General features: G+C 38.0%; 1 protein-coding gene across 1 annotated transcript in view; it reads right to left on the minus strand.

Moving 5' to 3' along the window:
• Window positions 1-27,927, minus strand: part of LOC135086822 (protein cycle) — a 110,256-nt gene that overhangs the window by 71,955 nt on the left and 10,374 nt on the right. The window contains exon 2 of the mRNA XM_063981623.1: window positions 27,681-27,746. Within this exon, the coding sequence (XP_063837693.1) occupies window positions 27,681-27,703 (23 nt within the window). The 5' untranslated portion in view covers window positions 27,704-27,746. The remainder of the gene's footprint in view (window positions 1-27,680; window positions 27,747-27,927) is intronic.

The raw sequence follows: 27,927 nt of genomic DNA on the forward strand, positions 1-27,927 counted from the left end.
TAAGTGCTCGGGAAGACAAATCCAACGAACCCAAACTCGATAAGCTTCCGCCGTTTCGTTTAGGAGTTCCTATGGCCAGCTCCTGCCACCTCTTGACTTCATCATCAGGACCCTGAACATCATCTAGCACTAAAGTAAGTAAAGTAAGGAGATAAGGACCAATGTTAGGGTCTTACTAGACGTTAGATATAAATTAAAGGCGGACTGTATTTCATAGGTGTAATGATTATAAAATATATCGCTAGTTCGCGCCTACGTGGGAGGGCCGCGTCTGACACCGGTGACGGTCGTGAGGCTGAGTGGGCGTCGGGCACGTACGGAGTGTGCCGGCGCCTCGCGCGGAGCCGATGATGGCCGATCGATGTCGAAGAAGCCCGAGGACCCGAGAAGCGCCAACAGTGCTCGAAAAGACAAGTCCAACGAACCCAAACTAGATGTAATTCCGCCGTTTCGTTAAGAGTTCTTATGGCCACCTCCATACTCCATCCAGCTCAATGGTACCATAATATTGCATTGTCATCGTACTTACACAAGTATACCAAATTTCAGCTCAATTGGTTAAGGAGAACTGGTTTTAAATTCAGTTGCAAGATTTATCCCATACTAACTAACAAGCGAAGTGCTTGTAAAAATGGTACGCATATCTTTTTTGCGACTAGTTTTCTTAGTGTATTATACCATTTCGGAATCTTGGATAGTTGCGTCAACTTTATAAAAAACTTGCCGCAGTAGTGTTCATACTGTTTTTTTACAAAACGACGAGTCAAAGTGGAGTGTAAGTAAAAATCGTTCAAAATTTTAAGGAAATATCATATTTTGATTCACTTTTGTGTAAAAACTGCAAGGATTCTGAGGGTTTTAAGAATTGGGGTGGACAGCAGCACTACTTAAGTTGCCGATACAAACAAAAAAACTGAAGTATTTGAAAAATTGTGGTCGTGGTAATGTAAAATATCATAAGGGGTGTCAATTTTCGACGAATTTCATAATTTATTGTGTAACTTAAAAAATAATTGAGATAGATTTTTTTTCTTATTTTTCCTAAAGCAGTCATGACTAGGTCCACCCTGCGGCGCCGGCTCATCCTTGAATTTTGGGACACGTTGTATATAAAAGAAAGTCGTGTTAGTTACTCCACTTATAACTCAAGAACGGCTGAACCGATTTAGCTGAAAATTGTCAGGGAGGTAGTTTAGAGCCAGGAGAAGGACATAGGATACTTTTTATCCCGTTCGAAATTAAAAAAAAAGTCTGCTTAATTATTGCCATTAAGGCGGAACAAAGTTCGCCGGGTCAGCTAGTAAAAAATAGGATTCTAATGGTGAAAGAATTGTTCAAATCGGTCCATTAGTTCAATACAAATATGCAAATCTTTCCTCTATGTAATAGTTGAAATACTCGTACCTATAGAATGACTGAATCTGTAGGTACTACAATAATTCCGACTCCCGTAATTTCATTAAATCAAGCGACAATTTAATTTTCGTAGAGATCGCAATAGTACACATGCGAATTTGTTCGTTAGTGAAACGTTTCAGGGCCGCTCAAAACTTCAGCACAATACTCGTTACATGTTCGGGTAACCACCACAGTGGGAGCCAATTAAGTGCCTAGTAACCTAAAATATCATTTGTGCGGCAGTACGTAGAAATTGACACTTGCAACGAGTTTTTGCAACTATTGTATTGAAAAGTAGGTTAAATTAAATATCAATGACGTTACGATACGAGCATGCTGCATGAAACGTGACTGACTGACTGATGAAATGCAGTTAAATGTTATTCATTTAGGGACTTAAAGAAAACTAAAACAGCGAACTGTCGTCACTGTCTCGATCTCTCCTCACTACAGCGTGTAAACAAAGACGATTCAATAGAATGTTTTTATTGAATTTAACAAATTATCAAATCACCAAGGCACAACATAGAAGTCTATCAATAAGTACGAGTATCTTATGGGCAAGTTGGCTTCATGGATCAAATCTGTTCTATTCGTTGAGATTTTCAGATCAATCGATTCAAACTATTGAATAAGAGACCAATATGTGTTAGTCATTTCCACCCCACCTCATTAATTTGATAGCTAAGTAGATAGCCCACTGCAGAGCGTTAGCAACCGCCGCTGGTAGTCACTGCCAGTCTAGCCGCAGTGAAGCCGAGGCCGCGGCCGTCAGGTACAGTCCAAAGTTACGCCGATTGAAAATTTTCTTTCTAATTGTTTTCTTTTTCATTTCAGACTTTCATTGATTTATTTTTAGACTTTCCTCGTTTTTGTTTATGTTTTTCTGGACCGGCGGAACAGCCTGATTATAAGGTATTACTGGTATTACCTAAGTATTCTTAATTTTGTTTATTTACGAGTGCGATGTGATTATCTTAGTAAATGTCGCTTCAGTGCCAAAAAACTAAACAGGTGCAATCAATTTTTACATGTGAAAGATTAAGTGTGTGTAATATTTTTCAGAATTTCGTTTTTAAAACTGATCGGAGACCATTAAATGCTACTTAATGTTCAACATTATAAACTATTTCCAACTTATTTTCCATCCATTGTACTGAAGTACTAAGCACTACATAGACCAGCCTCTTCAACTTTTTTTACTTTGTCTTCTGTTTGCCCGAGTCGCGCGGCCCGTAGGGGTGGGTACCATCACGTAGAGCAGAGACAGCCGGCAGACGGAATCGGTCGGCGAACCCGCTCCCGACCGCCTCCAAGGTCATAGGAGGAGGAAATTTTCCATTCATAATTAATCAGGACTTATTAATTAATAATTATCCTCAATTTTTATTGGGTATTTTTATAAGTTTGTTTACTTATTTATTATTAAGTACACAATCTTCAAGGCGGTTACTATTAAAGTTTGAATAAATTATAATATTAAAACATTAAGGTTTACAAATTACTGATCGGTTTTATGATGACGTTTCACTTTATTGACTGGTTTTTACAGAAAACTTTTCAATTTTATCCCTGAGCGTCACCATGAAATTCAATTTACCTAAAAGCATCGCACACCAGCCAGGTTTGCAAAAGTGTAACGAGTCAAAGGGCTGAATTTTCAATCGTCGAGTAACTTTAACATTGACAGATTCGGTATGGGAAATAAATGACAAGTTTAATCTTTAGCTAAAAGATATCCGACGATTGAGAAATCAGTTCTTAGGCAAGCTATTAAGCTAATTATCCTGCAGGTTGACTTGGTGCATAATACGCTTTTCAAAGGGCATGTCCTGTTGACATTACGCCCGACTGCACCCCAATTGATGCAGCGCGGTCGAAGGACCGATTCATCCGATAGCGCGTTTGCCTCACTAGAGCCTACAGCTAACTAGCCGTAATGCAAGACGCTTGGCCGGCCCGACACAACTAAACACACCGTGTCAACTACCACCTTGTATAATTATGTATTATGGTGGTTACCCTGTGTATAATTAATACCTAATTCTGAGTATGCAAATGCAAGTACAACGCAAGTAAGGAACGCTCAATATCCAGTAGAAAATAAGTTAAGTAAATGTAGCTCTACTTATCAGATGTTACTTAATTAAAGCAATCATATTATAAGAATGCCTATAAAATGAATACTTATGACTTTTTAGTTTTGCGTAAATATCTGACCATTGACATACGACTCATTAATACAGTTTAGGTATACAATATGTATATAATGTTACCTACATTGTATACATATTAGAGTAGGCGCACACCGTTGATTTTTAGTTGGCCGATAGTTGTGCCCGATTTTAATTTGTATGTATGAAGAATCGGCCAAATCGAATCGGCGTAGTGTGCGCACTCCCATACATTATGAAACATGTAAAGTTTGCCTGCACCGACTCCAAAAGTATCAATCATGGTATACCTACATAAATATTAATAATTCGTCCTAATAAATAAGTAGGTAATTAGTAATTATTTTTCTACGTTTTAGTGTAGGTTTTTTGGAGTCGGTTTTATTTTTTTTTATAAAATTTTACTTATTTCTTGCTTTTTAGTTAACTAATTATTACCTTGATGTTACCACTGAAGGTAGGCAGTACACTGAGACCAAAAAAAATTGGTTCATAATCGGCGGAGATATTGCGTATAAAAAAGTTCATCCCCAATTTTCCACCCTTGGGGGTGAAATATTTTCTTCAAATTCGCATGAAACCACCCTTTTGATAATACCTATTCAACAAAAAAATAATCGTTCAAATTGGTTTATAATCGGCGGAGATATTGCGTATAAAAAAGTTCATCCCAAAATTTCCACCCTTGGGGGTTGTTTTTTTTATTATTAAATTTAAATGGGACCACCCTTGAGGTATTACCTATACGCCGAAAAAAGATTTGTTCAAATCGGTTCATAATTGGCGGAGTTATCGCGTAACAAACATAGAAAAAAAAAAAAAAAAAAAAAAAACACATACGGGTCGAATTGAAAACCTCCTCCTTTTTTGAAGTCGGTTGAAAAATCAACGGTGTGGTATCCAACGGGATCACCGCCGCTAGGATTCATCCTCCTTAGTTTTTTTGCGATAGTTCAGCTAATAGTGATAATAATAAAAAACATAGAATAATAAAACATAACACAACTGAATTGCGATTAATTAGCGACCTTCCATGGTGGTAAATGAGAAGAGCCTTGTTCGCAGACGCTTAGCATGAGAATAAATACCCATAAATGCTTTGGTTATTATTATGGAAATTACCATAGTGGCTGTCTATCGTAGTATTCTTGTGTGACGTAAAGTTCACACTTGTTTAGCTAACTTTCTCCCGGAAGGGTGTACCTACATTCGTAGTGGTCTAAGATAGCAGACTCCACATTTTACTTGTCAGTCAGATCGTATTCTCTAACTAAAACATCCCCATATTTAGTATTAGCAGGCCTGTTCATCTCCGCGAGTTTACATCGTAAACAAAACACGCACGATGGCCCACCTACAGGATACTATTCGACAAGGCCTCACATACGAGCGAACATTGACTCACGCACGCGTATTCTTGTGTATGATGGAAGAAAATAAGGGCTAAATACTGTGCAGTATTTAACTGTCTAAATAATAATAAAAACACAGAATGTACTTTTTTAAGTTGCCTCAAGACACTGAGAGGTAAATAAGTAGTTAATATTATTCATGATAATTCATGCTAAATCAAGTATTTCCTCCGCCATTTTCAGAGTTTGGCATTTCACGTCACATCATTTTACCGAAGTCAGCCCTATAGCTTCGGCGCAGTGCCGATCACTGACGTTTGTCAACAAAATGGTGCTTGACTCTTGAGACAGGCTAAATTACACCATATTGTTAATGACATTGAGCATACTTGGTGTCGACATATCGAGCGAAGTCCAGTTCCGTGGTCATTTAGAGGGTAAGGCTAAATTAGCCTCGAAGAAGCTTGGTGTGCTCAATAGATCGAGACGGTATTTCACTCCAGCCCATCGTCTGCAACTTTACAAGGCGCAGGTTCGGCCTCATATGGAATACTGTTCTCATCTTTGAGCAGGTGCACCCCAGTACCAGCTTCTCCCTCTGGACCGCATTGAACGGAGAGCAGCTCGAATCGTTGACTGCCAGGACATTTCGGATCGGCTTGACCCCTTGGCGCTGCGTAGAGATGTATCCTCACTGTGCATATTCTATCGCATGTATCACGGGGAGTGCTCCGAAGAATTATCCGGACTTATTCCTGCCGCCACTTTTCGCCACCGATCTACCCGACAGCACTTCCACCCCCAGCACTTAGATGGTTGGCAGTCCACAACAGTACGTTTCTCTAGAAACTTTCTGCCCCGTACAACCAAACTGTGGAATGGACTGTCGTCTGCGGTGTTTCCGGACGGATACGACCTGCAAGCTTTCAAGAGGAGAGCGTATCTTTACCTTAAAGGCCGGCAACGCACCTGTAACGCCCCTGGGTCTGCGGGTGTCTATGGGCGACGGTAATCACTTACCATCAGGTGATCCGTTTGCTCGTTTGCCTCCTATCACATAAAAAAAAAAAAAAAAAATACATTTTTTTAAATACCTTCGTGAAGTAAAACTTCTGTACGTAGTACTTATTATTATTCTGTGGTATTAGGTACGAGTTTCATATCTCTAGCCTACATGTGTGTACACTGGATACACATAGCTTTGTGTACGTGTGCGTGCAGTAAATTCCTATGGAGTGCACCGTGTGACGATAAAAAATAGCACGACAATAGTCAGCGCAGCCTTTATCTGATAATAACACCATTAAATGCACTTAATGCGGATGGGATGAAGGCTGATTCATGTTTAATATAGGTATTATTAGAAATTACTATAAATCATTGTATGATACAATGACATGACAGAATATTATCTTTCATTCACATTTCAGGTTCACCGAAATGTTATGATTTACTCCAAATCCGATAAACCAAAATCAGTCAATTTTGTCCTATAGCAATTATCCTGAATAGATTAGTTCTGAAATGTAATCGGTGTGTAGTGAGTTACCAGTGTATATTGACTGAGCAGGTGAGAGGAGGGCGCGCGGCCCTCGGGAGTAGGGAGGGCAGACAATCTCGGACACGCGACACCGACACCCGACACTGGACACACTAATTGATTACAGGACCCTCTGTGTTTACCTATTTTGACCGCAAATACTGAGACGTTCTTTTTTTTTGGAAGATTTATATTAGACTAGCTGTGGCTGCGACTTCGTAGGCGTAAAAATAGTTTGAATAATATTACCCGTTTTTGCAACATTTTTCTTTACTACTCCACAACTCTTAATGCACTGTAATGTAATGTTAAAGTTGTTATTTTTTTTTATTTAGGCTGTAGGGTGATGATGGCATAGGTTAATAGGATGAGCTATCCAACACAAAAACATTTTTACGAATCAGACTAGTAGTTCCTTAGATTACCGCATTCAAGCAAATATAAATAATTTCAACTCTTCAGCTTTTTATTATAAAGTATAGATTTAAAGCGCTACAGAATGTGTCAAGAAAGATATTAAAATATTATGTGTATAAAAACTTAAACTTGACTCTAATCTCTCGACGCTATATTAAACTTAAAATATCACAAAGTAACAAGTATAAATCATGGCGACAACTTGCACATCTGATTCTATTTCGGGAGTTTTTAATCCCAAGTTCTGAATCAAACAGATAAACAAACGTGGATCAGAAACTCATTCCGTCTGAAAACATCCTCCTTGTACCGCAGGCAGCAAGCCAAAGCGGGTTCATTTAGCGATCGCCTCCGCAAATTACCTAATACTTCGGCCGTGTTGGCTCAAAGCTGCAAGTTAGTTTACATCCGCCGGATCGGAAGCCCCGATGTTTGACGGCGCTGGTCAAACTTCCGCAGTTTAGGATATTGTTATGCCTTTAAAATGATTCAGTGATTACGTAAACAATGTTTGGAATCAACACCATAGATTGTTCAATGGCAACAATATCAATAAGCCTCTCCCTTGGTCATATACCTACTACGTCTACCGCACCATTCTTTACTTTTTAACCGACTTCAACGAATGAAACCCAGTACAAAGTGTGCTGGAGTAAATTAAGACCAGCTCGTTGGCAAATTCTTACAGGACATTAATTTCTATTTACAATGCCTTTTAAAACTATACAAGTTCTGTTTTGTCGCGAATTAAAACTTATTCGACTACAAATCTGAGCTTGCATAGGAAGAATAAGTAGGTACTACACATAAAATAAGTAAACTCACTTTTAAATTTCATGAGTAATAAAACAACGTTTACGCTAAGAATGTTAGGTTCTTGATAAAATTAAACAATGTTCAAGTGCAGTGTGCCTACCATGAGTTTACGTTAGGTGTGCTCGCTAGCGATTGCGTAAAAAAATGACATTAATTGTATGACATATTGTGCAGCGCCCCTAGCGGCTACTTTCAAGAAACAAAATCTTCATAGAGATTTTTGACGTATTCGCTAGCGAGCACACCTAACGTAAACTCATGGTGATTCCGCAGAATAGGTAGGCTAAAAGGAAAATTATTTTAAAGAATTTTCTAAAGACTCTGTTTCCCATCTTCTATGAGTAATAGTATAAACTTTATACTAAATAATAAAGCAACATAATTTAGTTATTCACAAAGAAAAATATTTTCTGGAAAACGTTACCTTTTATTTTAACATACTCGAGAGAAAAGTTATTGGTAGATAACTATGGTATCTTTGGGCACAACCGATTAAGAAAAATCTCATTTCAAACTGTGTCTGTTAGACATCTAACCGGGGGTCCGTAGCGTCGTTTAACGATCTTCACCGCGCCGCTACATCGCTGAGTCATCGGTGCTATTGATAACATTAACTACGCATGCACTAAGTATCGATTGTCCCTGCATTGCCGACTTAAAGGGTTAACCCTCTCGAATCAAACTGACGTCAATAAACAATTGTAGAGGTAGTCAGGTAGTCACTTTTCCATCGGATGATGATGATACTAAACATTTTCTTTTAATTCAACCTATCGCATGGTAGACATACTCAGTCGCTATGTACATACGGACAACAGCACATCTACTCAGTTAAACACGGTGGGTCTTATCTCTTTGTTCTTTGTAATACAGGCTAGTCTGCAACAAAACTGTATTGGCCCGACTTGCTGTCGATTGAACATTGTGTATTGTACTGCTGTTGGTACATTTGATCGGCACCCCTACAAGGCAATTAGGCTGTCAACATTTGAGCCGTCCGTCTAATTTGAGGGCCAATACTGACAATGGACTGCAGCTGCGGTTCATTAGAGTTTGAGCATCATTAAGTACCATGTTCTTAAGTAAAATCTAGTATGAAGTGTTTAAAATTCTAAGTTTTGAAGAGTGAAGACCAAACAAAATATTATATTCATTTTGTCTTGCTGATTAAAAATTATTGTCCTTATCATTATTGGTAAGGAAATATGATTTGATTATTTTTCGTAACTAAAACTTATTCATAGTAATATTTTGTGCGAACATATAATATTTTATTAAGAATAAACATAATTTGAATAGCCCATAATATGATTTTACTTTTAAATTCTCTCATGAAACGTAACTAACACTGAATGACAGTGGAATTATCCTTCCCGCTAACAGTAAAACAATAAATGATGAGGCAGTTGGCAGTTGGCAATCGAAAAGGCTGCTTGAAAGGTCGCCAACACTCGCGGGGACCTGTTGCTCCAGCCTGCTGCTGACAGCCGCTGAGCCGCCCGTTGCTAGGCAACGCAGACGCACAGCGACGACTTGTGTAGCTACCTACAGAACTCGCAAGTTTCTATTGTTTGCGTTGAGGGCTATTTTACAAGCTTTATATTGTTTAACAAACGGTTCAGAACTTTGCTCTTGGGTTGGGCTAATTCTTGAAAACTAGCTAGAATGAAATACAATCATTATTCTAAATTCTAGTTTACAAAAAAATACCTAAGTATTGCATGAACCCTGGGACTACGAGAGATAGTTTGAGGCCCAGGCAAAAGCTTTGAAGTTTTGTTTCTCTGTTTTTGGAAGAGCAACACGCGCGCGGTAAAGGCATTCTGTGACAGACCGAAATGACCTGACGAACACGGGAGCGAAGCCACAGGCAAAGCCTAGTTATAAAATAAGCCCAGAGTTACACGGTACATTGTTTCTTGCGCGTCCAACGAAACCAGAGTTGAACTAAGTAGCTACCGCATACTACATTTGGAGGCCCTCAAAGGTCCGAAGTAGTATGAACTGGCACGTAATATTGTTGAGTGTTGGCTACCGTCACTCTAAAAATATACCTAGCCTCAATAACTAAAATATCCTGAAGTCTACTGCGAGTAAAATAAAATAAGAAATCATTGTTATTTATTTGTATCCCAATCAATACAATGACTATCTCTTATTAAGGATACGGGACTATTCCCACCTTTCGTTCCCACCGCTGCAACTTCTGTGTAACCAGGACCTACAGCTTGACCGCCAATAAAAACCCAACCAACCAACCCAGTAACCAAAGTTAAACTGTCATTGGACCATCTGGAAATATGCGACAAAGAACAAGTACCTACCCGAAATTTAGTTATGGTGAAAACTATTCAATGGACGAGCTTTATTGTTAAATAGCTTCATTAAATCCAAAAACCCTTCAGTATACAACTTTATAAAGATGCTTAGGGGCTCAAGCACTCAATCTGAACTGGATAGTTCTATAATGGACCTACTGAGTATCAGCTGTTCGAGGGTGTCGTGCGATCTAAGGGGACACTATGAAGGGCCAAGGGCGACCGTTCAGTCTTCGTCGCGACGAGCCCTGTAAGGGTTGGCCGTGGAGGCAACAGGTCCTAAAGACCTTGAAGAGTTGAGTCTGAAGATTTTATTCAATGGTTTTTTTTTATATAGGGAGAGATTTAAAAGAAAAGCTATTAGATTTGACGTCCTACTTTATATTAAAATAGGTCCACGGGTAAGATATTGTCCCGTTGCGATTACATTGTAAGTAAGACGTCAGAAAATTACCACTTAAAATTCTCAAAGCAAGTCATGTGTCTGACATGTCTGTATACTAACTTTGTTATTATTATTGACGAGCTCTACATTCTGTGTAACAGTATTTTCTAATAAAACTTGTATAACTGGCGGCCTGAAACAAAAAACAATCAAACCTCCAGACCAAGAAATGGAATCTGGAGGAAATTCCTCAAACATTACTGCAATGTAGCGAGAGGGCCTTTTTTGAATTTGCAGACGTCTCGGACACGGAGTCACGAGCTGTTCGGTAATAATAGCTCTATCGAACAAAGTTTTGTGAAGTGTTTTCGAGGACAGTTTCCGGCGCGTTTGTTACAGCATTATGTCACTGCTCGTTAAGACCTGAAACTGTGTGAAACTCGTGAATGAGAACAACTTATTACGTCTACACTTTTGTTTTTCACGATCAAGGTGATTGTTTATCGGCCGAAACCGAACGTAGGCTAACTGTGTTAGTTACAGAAGTTTCTTTAAATATGTAACACTCGGCCGAGAAGCAATTGTCCAAACATAAATGTTTGATATCAGCGTTTATTTTTGAAGATTAAATAAAGTATATTTAATTATCTTATGAATTACGTCCATAACCTGTACGTGAATATTGGCTGAAGTACCTATAAGATACTGAAGCAGATTACAGCAAGCAGCAAGAAGCTTTGTTTGAGATGAGGGTTAGACGATGCAAACTGCTTTCAGAATTTTTATGACCTACACAACACAGTATCATAAGACCTTGAAAACCGAGTAAAAGACCATTCAATTTTAAACGATTACGATTTTGTACGGCTTCATCAATCTCTGTAATAGCACATTACGAAAACGTAAATATCGTTTTCAGTAAAATGTCACCTTAAGATAATTATGTAACCTTATCGTATTGCTGATGAAATTAAAACTAATTTGCAATGTTTTTATTGACTTTCACATTTTGAGAATTTTCTTCAATTTGAGTTCCCTTTGATGATACGGATGATACCGTCCCTCTAAGTGTAGGTAATGAATGTAATTTAGGTAAGTAAGTATTGAATAAGTATTTTCATTTAAGGCGATTAGAGTCCTCAATGACCTTGGGCGTTTGACCTTCACGCCGCGCGAAACACCCGCGCACCCCGCACGAAAACTCCGATTTGACACCGATCAAAATTACACGAGCATAGGTAGATACAGAATAGAAGCTCTTTTTTCATGACATTACTGCCTATTATTTTAAACTTGTATTGATGAACCTTGATGTCGGTGTCATTTAACTCAGGCGTAACGTAAAGGTACCTATTTAATAAAAATAACACAATCCATGAACATTTTGTACGATATATTTTTTTTTATTTTTTCGTAAATTTTCTAATGTTTTTGTCGGTTCAGCCGTTCTCGAAATTTGAACATGTAATATGTAGGTAACTTCGGGTAACTAGGATAACTCCTGACGACAACTGTAGGTATTGGAACACATAGTAGTATTGTCTATGGTTTAAAAAAGCAAATGTTTCTTCTTTTGTCTATTGTCATTCTCTTTGTGTCACTTGTGAAGAATAAACTGAAAATGTGTTTAATCTCATGGACCTATAAAAAAAGTCGGACGGATTCTCATCAACAAAATACTGTGACATTAGGAATCCTATCCTATCCTATCCTAATTTAGGATACACCAGCTTGCCTGTACGTACAGGCCGGCACGCTCACATTCAAACCCTGACGCACCACTTCGAGTGCAAACTTCACACAGTTGACACATTTATGAGGCGAAAAAACAACACGAATACGACATTTCTTGTGTGATGAAATTGTGTAAAAACCGTTTTGTTCGAACAAACAAAAATTAAGGAATCACATTTCACAGGTAAAATAATAATCCAATCACTTATTTCCCGACATTAAAATATTGAAATTAATTGAAATCAAACGTCATTCACTCGAAAAAATAATACGTCAAAGACCAGTGTTCTCAGTTATTTACGTGGGAAAATTACCCGAAATATGGGAAATTAATAATAATTTTACGACTTTTTAGTAGTTTATTACGCATACTATAGAAATAAAATAATTTATCATAATAATTGTGTTTTAATGGGATATATTTTCATAGGCAGATTTGATCCTTCCCAAAAATGTGGAACTGCGAAATTCAAATTTTCTTACATTGATTGCAAGTCATTGTTTATCAGCCGAAACCGAACGTAGGCTAACTGTGGTAGTTACAGAAGTTTCTTTAAATATGTAACACTCGGCCGAGAAGCAATTGTCCAAACATAAATGTTTGATATTAGCGTTTATTTTTGAAGATTAAATAAAGCATATTTAATTATGAAATACGTCCATACCCTGTACGTGAATATTGGCTGAAGTACCTATAAGATACTGAAGCAGATTACAGCAAGCAGCAAGAAGCTTTGTTTGAGATGAGGGTTAGACGATGCAAACTGCTTTCAGAATTTGTATGACCTACACAACACAGTATCATAAGACCTTGAAAACCGAGTAAAAGACCATTCAATTTTAAACGATTACGATTTTGTACGGCTTCATCAATCTCTGTAATAGCACATTACGAAAACGTAAATATCGTTTTCAGTAAAATGTCACCTTAAGATAATTATGTAACCTTATCGTACCTATTGCTGATGAAATTAAAACTAATTTGCAATGTTTTTATTGACTTTCACATTTTGAGAATTTTCTTCAATTTGAGTGCCCTTTGATGATACCGTGCCTCTAAGTGTAGGTAATGAATGTAATTTAGGTAAGTAAGTGTTGAATAAGTATTTTCATTTAAGTTATTATATCAACAAAAAACGGTATAGATTATAGCCCGATAAATCTTCAAAAGTACCTACATTTTTAAAGAAGTAATCCTTTGTTGATCCAAAGATTTAAGTTAATAAACATTATACAAACCTAACCGTCTGTGTGTCTATTTTCAGGTGAAAGTTAGGAATCTACCTGCACCATGGTTTGGAGTTCACTTTTGTGCTACCTCAGTAGTTCAGTACCTATTTCATAACAAACCTATTATAGTCAATTTGAATGAGTGCTATACGTAAGTGTTAGATAAGCAAGTGGTAGATACATAATCAGAATAAATCGGATGGCGTCAAAAAGGTTGAACTAATTCATTAAAGGCTCATTAACATAACACACATTAAAGTTATTGTATTCGGGCTGCAAGTATTTATAAAAATACGTCAACAGGCACACCTACGTCAACATTTAATTTTCACTGTTAAAATTTTGCGTGGGCTTCGAGCTCTTAGATACGTATGTATGCAGAGATTTATGATATCAACAAAATCACTGCAACAAGAATGGACAGTGTCACATACGTATTGAATAACGTGATTTTCTCTCGTTTCTGGGCGGGCGGACTCGGCCCTCGCAAGTATGACATAATGTTAATGAAAACGCAGGCGCAGGTGCCGCCAGCGGATAAAGGTCGAGCGCTCAATAGTGAGCCTGCGACTGACACAATGGCCCACTGTGCGACAGCTCCGTAGGGACGGGACACGCGGACTATGGCTTCCAATAAAACCCTTCGAATTGGAATACATTCAAACATAATTGGCAATGTGAGCGCTTTGGATATATCTGTAAGCTCACTTGCATTTTAATTAAATACCTAAATAATAAAAATAATTTACATAAATATATTAAATGAGCAGTGCCATGATTTAAAGACAAAGGACATCATCCACGTTTCATATATTTTTGGTCCAAAATCAAAAGTGCCGGCCAACAAAAAAAAGTGTATTCTGACAGAATACGTCTGCCTTAGCATTTGTTACTATGGCACCAAAGCCGTAGCTCCACTGTGCGTCGAGTATTTGAGATCTAAAAGTTATCGACTATTCATACATTTTTTGTTCAATATCAAAAGTGTCGGCCAATAAAAAAAAAGTGCTGTATTCTGACAGAATACGTCCGCCTTAGCATTTGTTACTATGGCACCAAAGCTGTAGCACCACTGTGCGTCGTAGTATTTGAGATCAAAGTCAGTCGTTTCATATATTTTTAGAACTCAAATACTATGATGCACATTGGTGCTACAGCTTTGGTGCCATAGTAATAAATGCTAAGGCGGACGTATTCTATCAGAATACAGCACTTTTATTTTTTGGCCGGCACTTTTGATTTTGGACCAAAATGGATGATGTCCTTTAAAGATTTAAAGAAAAACGTTAAAGGAAAAAGTAATAATGAAAATGTATTACAACAATATTTGTATGTGAGACAAGACAACAACTGAAAGAGTCCAAAATTATATATAAAGCCGGCCGGCTTCGCTCAAAACTTTTAGGAGTTTATTTATTTATAGTGGACTTCGCTGAAGCAATTGAACGCTTTAAAACTACGGAATTAGCAAGAGGGTGTATGTATGTATTGGTAGTGGATCAGCCTTACAACACTGATCGCCTGTCCGCGGCAGGCACCCCCGCGGAGCCTGTTTGCTCGGCCCGCGCTACCTACTCACTGGGACAGCACAGACACATACCTACAATAATATTACCTAAGCCGGATCTATTATATACATTAACAAATCACAGCGATGAGTTTATTTCAAATATTTGGTCCAGTAACCAATGAAAAATTCATTAGTACGTAAGTAGTACATTAGTTTTTTTTATTTCATATTTTTTAATTAGGTGAGTAAAGCTGGAAAATAGAAAACAAGAGTTTGACAATATTATACTGTATACTTGATACTTGATTTTGAGGCTACGACCGGATACCGAACGAACGGACGAATCTAGCAAGGACTTACTTGACTGGACCACTGAGCAAATACCTAATCCACTATGCGTAGGACCACAGAATAATAATAAGTACTACGTACAGAAGTTTTTTTTTTTTTTTTTTTTTTTTTTTTTTTTTATGTGATAGGAGGCAAACGAGCAAACGGATCACCTGATGGTAAGTGATTACCGTCGCCCATAGACACCCGCAGACCCAGGGGCGTTACAGGTGCGTTGCCGGCCTTTAAGGTAAAGATACGCTCTCCTCTTGAAAGCTTGCAGGTCGTATCCGTCCGGAAACACCGCAGACGACAGTCCATTCCACAGTTTGGTTGTACGGGGCAGAAAGTTTCTAGAGAAACGTACTGTTGTGGACTGCCAACCATCTAAGTGATGGGGGTGGAAGTGCTGTCGGGTAGATCGGTGGCGAAAAGTGGCGGCAGGAATAAGTCCGGATAATTCTTCGGAGCACTCCCCGTGATACAGTTTTACTTCGCGAAGGTATTTAAAAAAATGTATGCTCAATGTCATTAACAATATGGTGTAATTTAGCCTGTCTCAAGAGTCAAGGACCATTTTGTTGACAAACGTCAGTGATCGGCACTGCGCCGAAGCTATAGGGCTGACTTCGGCGATGATCAAAATGATGTGACGTGAGGTGCCAAACTGCGGAAAATGGCGGAGGAAATACATGATTTAGCATGAATTATCATGAATAATATTAATCAAACCTCTCAGTGTCTTGAGGCAACTTAAAAAAGTACATTCTGTGTTTTTATTATTATTTAGGCAGTTAAATTTTTGATTTTATTTTATTTATTTTTAAATCAGTATTTAGTACACCATTTTCTTTATTTTCTTCCATCATACACAAGAATACGCGTGCGTGAGTCAATGTTCGCTCGTATGCGAGGCCTTGTCGAATAGTATCCTGTAGGTGGGCCATCGTGCGTGTTTTGTTTTCGATGTAAACTCGCGGAGATGAACAGGCCTGGTAGGACTGAACGTCTTGACAACAATATCTCAGTTGTGGGCACACTCAATGTATAATGGCGATTAATTTGTTCTTATTCCGAGCATTGTTATTGTTCACATGTTTTTTTTTACTGGAAATTATTTAATTACCATCCAAGCAAAAGTGATTGCTTGCGTTCCCATTATTATAATTTAATTACATAATTATTTCACAATAATTACTAGTTTAATACAAAGTAAGCAAGAAATATAAGTTAAGGCTTAAAATAATAATGTTGACTAATCAAATAGAAAGAAAGAAAGAAGAAAGAAAGAAATTTGTTTATTTGGTTCAAACATAGTAATGTTACACAATTTGGTTAATAATTATAGATAAATTGTTGAACCAAAATGGCTCCTACTCAGCTTGTATCATATTCCGTAAAGAACATGATGCTGGTATTCTGTAGGAACCATTTTGAAAAGAGCGTCACCAGGGACGCAATAAACATTGGTATTTCACCATAAACATTAATAAACTTTTACATAAAAATGTAACACTTAACAATATGAAATAAAATCTACTCTTTATTGCTTAAAAAATACCTAGACTTTTCTGGCGCATTGTATTCTCTTAGGTGAGCATGTGAGCGTGTTGTGTACTATGAGTGTATTAGTGTGAGTGTGTGTGAAGCAGGCAGAAAATAATAACAATAATAATATCTACAAACATTACTTTAAAGCTACTTAAACACCGGCTATCTGGTCATTGAAAATAAACTTCTTTAAACTACATTTGAAGGCTGCAATTGTTGTAGAATTTCGGACTGGCGGCGGTAAATTGTTCCAACACTTCGTGGCAGAATACCGGAAGCTGCCACGAAAAGCAGCTGTTCTGTGTTCTGGACATATTAGACGTGAAGCGATTCTCATTTTACGCTGAGACACCCTCAGTTTAGCGAATAAATATGCAGGCTCCTCATTGTTAATTACTCCAAAAAGTAAAGAAGCAAAGTGTAATTTCTGTCTGGCTGCCATATTCAAGAGATTGTTACGGTTCAGAAATGGAGTGACATGTGATCGTGGCGGTATTGGAAAGCAGAACCGCGCACAAGCATTTTGGACACGTTGTATCAATTTCTTCGTACGCACTAATAAACACCCTCCAAAAACATTGTCACAATAATTTAGCTTTGAAAGGACAAGTGATTCGCATAAATTAACTCTCGTCTCTACATCTATGTATTGGCGGATTTTATATAAAACTCTAAGCCTATAAAAACAATTACGCATTATTTCATGAATGTGTCCTTCAAATCGTAACCTTCCATCCATCAGTAGACCCAGATTGCGAGCTTGTGGAACATTTTCCAAACTTAAACCCATCATAGACACATTTGGACACTTGGCAGAAACTGTAGCGATACCAGTTTTAGAACCTAAAATCATATATTTGGATTTCTTTGGGTTTAATATTAAGTTATGTCGATCACTCCACATGCTAATACGGTTTAGGTCTTCGTTTAATTTATCTACAGCAGAAGAAGTCGATTCAGGCTCGAATGAAATGTATATTTGGAGGTCATCGGCATATAAGTGGTATTTACAATTATGTATATTTCTAGTGATATCAGCAGTGTATAGAATAAAAAGCAGCGGCCCCAGAATAGATCCCTGTGGGACGCCACGGATCATACTGGCAGTGGCAGAAGTTGAGGTTGAGCCATCATCATTACGCGTTTCCACGTATTGAGTTCGGTTTGACAAGTAGCTAGCGAACCATTTCAAAGTTGGAGAGTCAAAACCATAATAAGCTAGTTTAGCTAATAGGACTGTTGGGTTGATCGTATCGAAGGCGCGCGTATAATCGAGTAATACCAAAATAGTGCTTTCACCAGAGTCCTGTGCTGCTAATATGTCATCAACGACATCCAGCAGTGCTGTTGAAGTGCTGCGACGTTTCCTAAACCCAGACTGTTTTTCTGGTAGTATATTATTGCCTTCAAGAAATTCAGTCATTTGCATAGAAACAGCCCTTTCGACAATCTTCGACATGAACGGGAGAATACTGATGGGGCGTAGGTCTTTGTGTTCATCGGGAATTTTTCGCGAATCACTGCTCCGGAAACACGCCGGTTTCTATTGATTTATTAACTATGGCGGTGATTATTGATAAAGTGCATGGCAAAGTGAGCATAATCATATTCATTGAAATACCATCGACTCCTTGCGCATTTGTTTTTATCGTTTTAATGATATTACTTACTATTGTTTCCGTCACAGGTGTAAGCGAAAACACGGCAGAATCAAATTTATTTGACTTAAGGTCATTCAGGATAGAAGTGTCGGTGTCATTATTTCCGGGTATATTCAAGAAAGTTTGATTAATAATGTCAGGGTTATTCAAGTGCGAGGGTAATATGAACTCTTTCTTTTTAAAATCAATAACATCTCTTTTTATGTGTTTCCATAACGTCCGGGGATCTTTTGAGCCAGAATGAATGTATTTATTAAAGTATGCAGTTTTTTCGCTATGAATTGCTGAGTTCACGATAGCCTTTAAGTCCTGGTAGTATTTTTTATGTATGTCTAGCCTTGTAGATCTACTTCTAGCGTGTGCTTTATCTCGCAGCTTCATCATTTCCTTGATTGTGTAAGTTATCCACGGATAAGAGTGATTTTTAATATAAACGCGTTTAATCGGAGCATGCCTATCAAATAACTGTATAATGTTATCATTAAAGAACCTTAACATATCATTTACATCACTCGATTCATAATCATTCCATGGAATAGAAGAGACATCATCATTAAATAGTTCAAAGTTTATATCCTTCAGAGGCCTGTATACGATCCATTTTGGAGGTGGCTTGTTTTTTTTAATGTTTAATTTGCAAGTGATGAATGCATGACTACTAAGATCTGGTATGTGATTTACTATTAATTGAGAAATGAGAGAATCTGAGCATACAACATCTATAAGCGTCTCACTATGTTCCGTAAAATGAGTTGGTTGGTCTACGTACTGATTTAGATTCATGTAGTTTAAAAAGTCCAAAAGTTTCCTTGTTTGTACATCTTGCTTATTTAAAATATTAATGTTAAAATCTCCCAGTAATAGCACTTTATCATATTTACCTAACGAAGAGATAGATTCGTTTAGAGCTTCTATAAAGGTATCAACATTTAGCCACGGTGGCCGGTATGCCGTGCCAATCGCCAGTTTGATGCCGCTTATACACCGTGTTACTTTGCATTCTTGCCATATTCACAGAGATAAAAGTGGGGAACAATACCTATTATTTAAGATAAACAAGAGACTCCCATAAAGAAAGTACACTAAGATTTTAGTAAATTTGGTTTTTCAGTACAAATTGGAATAAACCCATTTTGTCTCGCACGTTCTACAGGTGCAAGTGGAATAAACCTAGTGGGCGTGGCCTAGTTCTTAATAATCTGTTGTTTTATAGCTCTGGGTACCAGCCTTTTTATCCAGTCATAATAATTATTTTAAAATACTCTTCAGTTGATTTCAGATTTTCCTTTCTAGGTACTTTACGGGCTTAGGACCGTCAAAAATACGTAATAATTATTAGGGTTTTAATTAATTTTAACATTGTAGCCTATTTTTACAAATTAATAAATTAAGTATGAAATGAAATCACCTTATTCACAATTAATTATTTATTTATAAGTTCCTACTTTCAAAGTTTACGTACTGCGAAGCAAGTGTTCAAAGTGTCCTCCTTTCTGATGAAGGCACAGTCTAGCACGGCGAAGCGTAGGTTTTTCGCTTTAGTTTTCGCAACACATAAACGTTTTGTCTCACAGTTTCACTAAAACAATCCTTTCATGTAACTCGTTTACACTGTTTATCTCTTCTGCGCATACCAGTCGTTTCAAGTCACTCCAAAAATCCATTTGTGTCAGGTCCGAGGATCGTGGTGGCCAAGCTACTGGACTACTCGTCCAATCCACTGTTCACCAAACGTATTATTCGCGCACTTGACGTCCTTATTGTGGGGGAGCACCATCCTGCTGGTAGTAGAGCATTTGGTGTAACGCTAAGGGTACGTCATCAAGCATTTCGTCTAAGACGTCTTGCAGACACTCCAAGCACCATTTTGATTAAATTATTCGTTGTTTGAATACACTTCAGACATTTTTGTATTATTTATAACGTGATTTGTAATTGATGGATTTCTCAGTTTTTTACAAGTGTCAAAAAGACATTTTAAAGACAATAGATTGCAATAGATATTTAAAAATACAATAAAAAGTAAAAAAGTCTTCATCGCCATCGCCAACAAGTGATGTGCATGCGTTACGATAATTAGTGATGTATTTAACAGATTGTCGATAAAATAAAATACTTTAGATTAAAAAAAAATATTTTCGGGCATTATTTTTTAACGGATTTGTGTTCAGTATCAGTAATATAGTAACCTCTGTAAATATGGCAAGAATGCAAAGTAACACCCTGTATTGAGATTTGAGAGCTAGCCACATTTGTTCCACCGCGAATGTGGAAGGGTGATGTATGAGTCGTGCGTTTATACCAGTTTTGATGTAAAACCCTACGCCACCACCGCGAGAACGGACGGCGGCGGGCCGCGGCACATGGCGCAGACGGTAGCCTGGCGGCGCAGGCGCGCGGCCCTCCTCGCCCGCTCTCAGCCAGGTCTCGTTGATGGCCAAAATGTCTACATCGTGATGATCCAAAGCTACGAAAAATTCTTCATGTTTTGTGCCAAGAGACCCCGGATTAAGGAGACCTACGGATAATTTTTTACACTTCAAAAATTGAATGACGAACGAGTAAGCTATCTCAATATATTTACAATTACCTAAGAACCTCCGAAGTATAGTCGCATGACGCCTATTTATATTAACATATTTTAAAATACTTACGTAGTGAGCTCGACTTATTTGTGCATTGGTGTAATGTATAGTATAAAGTGTGTATGCACGGGATATGAAACAGTTACAAATTGAATTGAATCGAGTAGATAATATGATACCTACTATTATTAGAAATAAAATTCAAGAACGACATAAAATGGGCCAGTATCAGTTTACAAAGCCAGTTATAACCATGAAAGTTCAGGTCAAAGTATAAATATACAAAGCTATAAAAAAACAAAAAACATATTACAACGCAAACATTTTCACGCAAAACATAATAAACTTTCAGATATTGAAATAAATTAATGACCTCTAACATAAAATCTGTAAAAACATAATTACTCAGAATTTTAAAAATGAAGCAAAGGAAATGAGCGAACGCAAACATTAACCAAAAACTTTATCAATATCCATTTCCGAGCGCAGCCGATGGCGTGGGGCGCCATGGTCTTTGCGAGCGTATAATTTGCCTTCACGGGTCCACACATACCTCCACTGAGCACGAGTTGCTTCCACACGGGCCTTGTAAAAAAGATTTCGATTTGTAGGAGTTAAGCGTTCGTTGACATAAAAAGGCCGAGCAGCTGAACTTAAGCCTAAGCCTGCAGTAGTCGCGTCGCGCCGCACCCGCGCCGCCGCGAGCAGCTGGTCGCGCGGGGCGCGCCGCGCCAGTCGCGCCACCAGGGGGCGCGGGCGGGGCGGCGCGTCTCCCGCCGCCGCGTGCCGCACGGGGCCAGCTCGCTGCACACTCACAAGGTCCTGTTCCTCCAGTTTAACTCCTAGTTTTTGAGCGACCGTGCGTACGATGTGAGAGCAACTCTCATTTATTTCTTCAGGTATTCCTGAAATTTCTATGTCATTACATAGAAGTTCCTGGTCACGTTCGTTCAAGTTCAGTTTGAGATCTGCAACTGTACGCTCTAGGGCCGCGGTTGCGGGAGAGTTGGTTGTGTCCCCGCTCTGTTTTTCGACAGCATCCATCCGGGCCTCTAGCCCGTCGATCCGCCTATTGCATACTTCGACGGCAGTGGTGAGGCTGTTTAAGGTGCCCCGGAACTCCTGCATTTCCTCACGAACCGCTCTCATCTCCTCCCGCAGTAGTCTGATTTCAGTGGCGAGTTCAGCAGCCGCCGATGTAGGCGTCGAGATGTCTGTGGCGCCCTCTGCCGCACGGTGTGGGGGAGGGCTTGATGGTGAAGCAGCCGGTGGTCCCGCGTTCATGCGCCTTCGTGTGTTGACGTTGGAGACCTCTTGTTTTATGGGGGTTTTGCTGTTGTCCTTTTTAGGCATTTTATTTTTGCATTCGTCACATTTCCAATTATCTTTGTGTTGTTTGGTCATGGTGTTGTAAAAGCGCTGCTCACTTACGTTGACGCATATGATGTCATACTTTTTTGAGCATAGACAGCATTTCAAAAATTGGCGAGATGATATGATTTGAAGGCAGGCAGCGCAAGGACCGTAATTTTCAGTTTTAGTTGAAGCCATTTTCTGTCGATGATACTCTTAACGACCTCTATCGATGGTAAGTAGTAATTAAATGCCTATTCTTCCAACCGCTAGATGGCAGTGAGAGTTTTCTGCTTTTTCACTTTCTCTACTCAGTAACAGATGGCGCTACTAGTCTTTTAGTGACTAAATTCAGTTTAATGTTCCCAATGCAGCACAGCTTGTTTACAGATTTAAAATAACGGTTTTTAACTTATGATCTTAAATCTTTGAAAATGTTTGGCAAAACAGTTGTTTGATATTATTACGACACAAATATACACAGTTCACTAATGTTCTTGTAACTCAAAATGTTTACTGCAACAAAATACCAGTTAATTAGTGTCACTCTGTCCAACTTTAGCTTGTTTTGTTAATAAAACTTAATCACTGAAGCAATACACTTGATAACACTCACACATAAAAGTCATACTTAAACTTCACGATTTATACGGAAATTACGGTAAAAGGTGTACAAATGTATTTTTAACAAATTTATTTCTACGGAGCCAATGTTTACGTCGCCCAGTGGCGCCCCCAAATACGAATCCTATAACGATCAATATACAGGGTGACTTTGAAATCGTTGGCATCCTTTTAATATAAAACTCTACTCATGATATGATACATAGTGCATTCTCCAAATATGAGACAATTCCAATGAGATTTTTTGTCATTATTTTTACTATCTACCTACTATTTCTATTATTGTGATCTTAAAAAGAAAGAGTTTAAAACTATTGTACAGTCAACAGCACATCGGCCAGTACATTTTGTAGCAAAATGACACTTAATACATCGAAATAAGATGCCACAGTATTAAAATTGATGTGCTGTCGTCTGTACAAGATTTTAAATATTGAAATTTTAACTCATTGGATTTGTCTCATATTTGGGGAATGTACTATGTATTATGAGTAGAGCCTTATTTTAAAAGGATGCCACGATTTCAAAGTCACCCTGTATTATAGAGATTTAACTAAAAATGTTTAACCCAACCCAACATTAAACGCGGCCATAACAGCGTATCACACTTGAAAATTTCGACGGGATCATCCAGTGTCTAAGTAGCTCAGTTAGAAAAGCAGTCGCCCGGCAAGCGAAAGATCATGGGTTCGGTTCTCGCCGAAATTCGATATTTTTTTTATTTAAAATTAAATTAAATAAAATGCGTTTTATAATATTTTAAACTATTATGTTGCATTTTTTATTATAAAATTATGAATTTATTATAAACGTCGGGAGGGTAAATATCTTTTTTACCGTTATAAAAGTTTTGTTGTAAAATCCCGTGAAGTGCTAAAATGCGTTTTCACGTATACCAATGTCCTGTGTTACTTTTAACACCACTAATTTTAATTGATTTAATTAATTTTAGCACACAAGCCTCCATCTGTCCAACTGGGACCGTCTGCTCTCCGTCAGACAACCAGCCGGCTTTCAGCTCAGCTTCAGGCTTTTCCGCTAGATGGCGATATCCCTCAGTCCTGAACCGCGGTGTCCAGATTTTTTTTCCGTTAAAGACCTCTCCGCTCTTCCAGATTCCAAATTGATGTTTTTTACAATTTAGAGACTAACTTAAATAAATTTTTGAAGACCCCAAAGGTATTTGATTTAACGCCATTGGGGTCAAATAAATTGGAAACAGACTCATGATGTTGCTAAAGGCATTGTGAGAACTGAAATGAAATGCGTGGTTATTTGTATTTCTTTGTGTGAGACAAGTGACATTATCCCAACTAATATTATAAATGCGAAAGTAACTCTGTCTGTCTGTCTGTCTGTTACGCTTTCCCGCTTAAACCTCGCAACCGATTTTGATGAAATTTGGCATAGAGATAGTTTGAGTCCCGGGAAAGAACATAGGATAGTTTTTATCCCGGTTTTTGAAATAGGGACGCGCGCGATAAAGTTTTTCTGTGACAGACAAAATTCCACGCGGGCGAAGCCGCGGGCGGAAAGCTAGTGTAGTATAATAATGATATTGGTACTAAGATAAACATATTGTTAATATTATGTTCTGATTTTGTTATCTTAGGTGTTCAAATCCTACTACCCAATACAAGTATTATAAATGCGAAAGTTTGTGTGGATGTATGGATGCATGTTTGTTACTCTTTCACGCAAATAATTCTGTACGGATTTTGATGAAACCTTACGTATTATTGTTGCTTTATACGTCAGAATAACATATAGGCTAGGCATATAGGCAGAATGATTTGTGACTAACTTTTCACGCAGGCGAAGCCGTGGGCAAAAGCTAGTATACATATTATTTCTTTTACAAACTTCTAATCTATACATATTATTATAATAAAATTGTAGAGGTCAGATGTCTGTACATAGGAAAAAAATGCTTAAAAACAAGAGGGATTTTTTTTTAGAATTTATTGTTTCTCTGTTTATCTGTTTGCACGGGCTAATCTCCGAAATGGCTGGACCGATTTCAATTAAATTTTGCATGTCGATACCTTATATCCACAGTCAACATCTTAGATACTTTTTATTTTAACCGACTTTTAAAAAGGGGGGTTATCATTTCAACAAGTGTTGTTGAACGCGCTAATCTCAGGAACTACTGGACCGATTTAAAAATTCTTTTTTTCTTTTGTATTTTAATTTGATTGAAATCGTGGTCTATTTTTACCCGACTGCGCCAGGAGGAGGGTTATGTTTTTAAATTCTCGAATATCGAAAACCGTTTAAAAACTAGTATCCAGTGATTTGCCAAATACTCTCGCCTGTGAATGTGAAAAAGGCTCGGCTTAGTATGGGGTGCATAGAGTTCTGCGCCGTTCAATATCTGCTCGTTAGACCAGGCGCAGTCCCGCCACTCTGCAGCGCCGAGGCCACCTCGAGCACCAATAAAAGGAACCCTAACCCTCTAAAAATTTGCGAGCAATTCTATATCGGATTTCAGTGGCCTTTGTCAGGTGGAGAAGCTTTGGGCAGAGAGAATCATTGCGATATATTGCGTTTTGTAGGTTACACGAAAAACTGCATTTTGCCGCTTGCTTTCAATAAAGCAAGGGCTCAATGAAATGCATCAATTAATAAATATGCTCCTGGGCCTCCTTTTGCGACATTACATCTTAACAGTAAGAGGCCATTACCGGGTCAGGCCTCATGACTTACATGACTTAATGTATGTCCCCTAGATAGGGCAGAGGGCGTCCGCAAAAGTCCTCCATCGCGTTCGATCTTCTTGAGCTTCGCGTCTGATCTCGCGTTTATCGCGAGCATATTTAGCCCCGCAGGCTCATGCCTGCGTTCGGTCGGAAATGAACATTTAAACTTCTCATAGACACGAATCGAGTCTTGAGTGTAGTTCATAATAATAAGGTACCTACTAATTTTATTTTCGTTTGATCCATTGAATTTCTATAACGAGGTCACTCTTGGCCAAGTCTACACAAGTGTTATTAAGTATGTTACTCAACGGCCGTGGCTGTACTCGTCAATATAAAATCTATCTTATTCATGTAGTGGACAACTTATTGTAGGTAGGTACCAACACGTGTAAGAAATTTTATAAAATAATTTCAAGCTGTTCAGTTTACTCGTATATTACTCATTCATCGTAGTTGTACCTTAATTTTTAAGATATTGCTTGTCTTCTCTGATAATAATCTTATACCTAATTTTTTTTCTTTTAAAAGCGCTTTTACTTTATTATTTTTCCGAATAAAACATAATACCACAGATCTTAACTAATAATAAATAATCTGAAATTTAATACTCTTAGAAGTATCTTCTACACTATTGTTTCTTTTTTTTTTGTTTTATGGGACTGGAAGGTGGCCATAGGAACTCCTAAACGAAACGGCGGAATCGCATCGAGATTGGGTTCATTGGATTTGTCTTTTCGAGCACTTTAGTGCTAGATGATGTCCAGGGTCCTGATTATGGAGTCGGGAGGTATTCAAAGGAACTCCTAAACGTAACGGCGGAAACTCATCGAGTTTGGGTTCGTCTTTTAGTGCAGTAATTAAAAGCGTGTTTTTAGTTTTTTAAACTATTTTTTTTTTATTTGATTGGTGGAACCGATCGATCACAGGACTGAATATCTGAATGAAATTGAAAATGGTTTCGAGCGATGTTTTTTAATACGGACTTTAATAATATCTTATACTAGATGTTGAGGCTAATAATAATAGGTGATCCTCTATTAAACTATGACCAGTTAAATGTAAGTGCTGGGTTGGGTAAGTGAAATTAGTGAATGGAACAAAGAAATTCAATATGTAAAGTTATAATAATGTATTTTACATTGCTGGAATAATTTTGTTTCAAAAACAAATTAGCCCTCAAAAATTAAAACTAGTCAAAGAAATAAAACTTAATTCATATTTTTGGGGTAGGACCTAAGTGAAGCCTGATTGATAAAAAAATCCAAATACGTAACTAATCAAGCAACTTTTTTTAAATCGCTATCCGTCTTTAACTTTACATACCGAATAACAATGTTTAACCACAGATAATATAATAATGTAACTAAGCAATTGCAATTCGCGGTGTAGACCAGGGGCCGTTCACCAAAAACAAAAATCATCACACGGGAGAAATATAATGTCACAATGGCTTTTCAAGGCAGATTTATGAAATAAAATTATTTTAAAATTACTGTTATTGTTTTACAGATATCTACAGCGCAGAAATGTAACGTTGCCATCGTTTCGTCACTGGCAAAGCTAATAATATAATTAATGAATTAAGTGTGTCATTATATTAACCATGAACACAGTGCAAAGCAAACATATCGGGACGTATTATTTGAATGGAATTTTACAACGATGACTGAAATATCGAATGAAATTCTGTAACTGAATGAGTATAGCTTCATAACGCTTAGTAATATTAATGTTCATTTTATTAACTGTTTTTTAAGATAGGTACTTATTGCACAAATTACTAACAGTCCCGTTAACCCCTCGCCCTAAGCTAAATATGCGTGTGTTACGAGTGGGTTTACCAATGTTTACCACAATAGTCGAGCGGCGGAAAACGTATCTTCACGGTTGTCAGTACAGTAGTAGGTAGTCTATTCTTTATGGCAATGGAAACGTAACATTTCAGCCTTGGTGCCGTGTGACAGTGTTCCTCCCGCGCGGCGCCGCCTACGAAATACCTGGAGTGCCTGAACCGCGTCATGACTCGTGCCAGCTGCGGCTGCCGCGCCGGGCCCCGGGTCTACCTGCAAGCAGAGTAACGACTCAAACTGACAGTATGGGACGCCATCGCTATGATTTCTCTTCAGCAATAATAGCCCTTAACATTCTCATCCGTAGCAAAACTTTCGATCATTGTTGCTCACCAAAATGATATCCGTATTTTAGAATCTATCCAGGGCAAAATACAGCGCCAAGAGGCAGCGA

Source organism: Ostrinia nubilalis, chromosome Z (assembly GCF_963855985.1).
Source record: "Ostrinia nubilalis chromosome Z, ilOstNubi1.1, whole genome shotgun sequence".
NCBI lineage: Eukaryota > Metazoa > Arthropoda > Insecta > Lepidoptera > Crambidae > Ostrinia > Ostrinia nubilalis.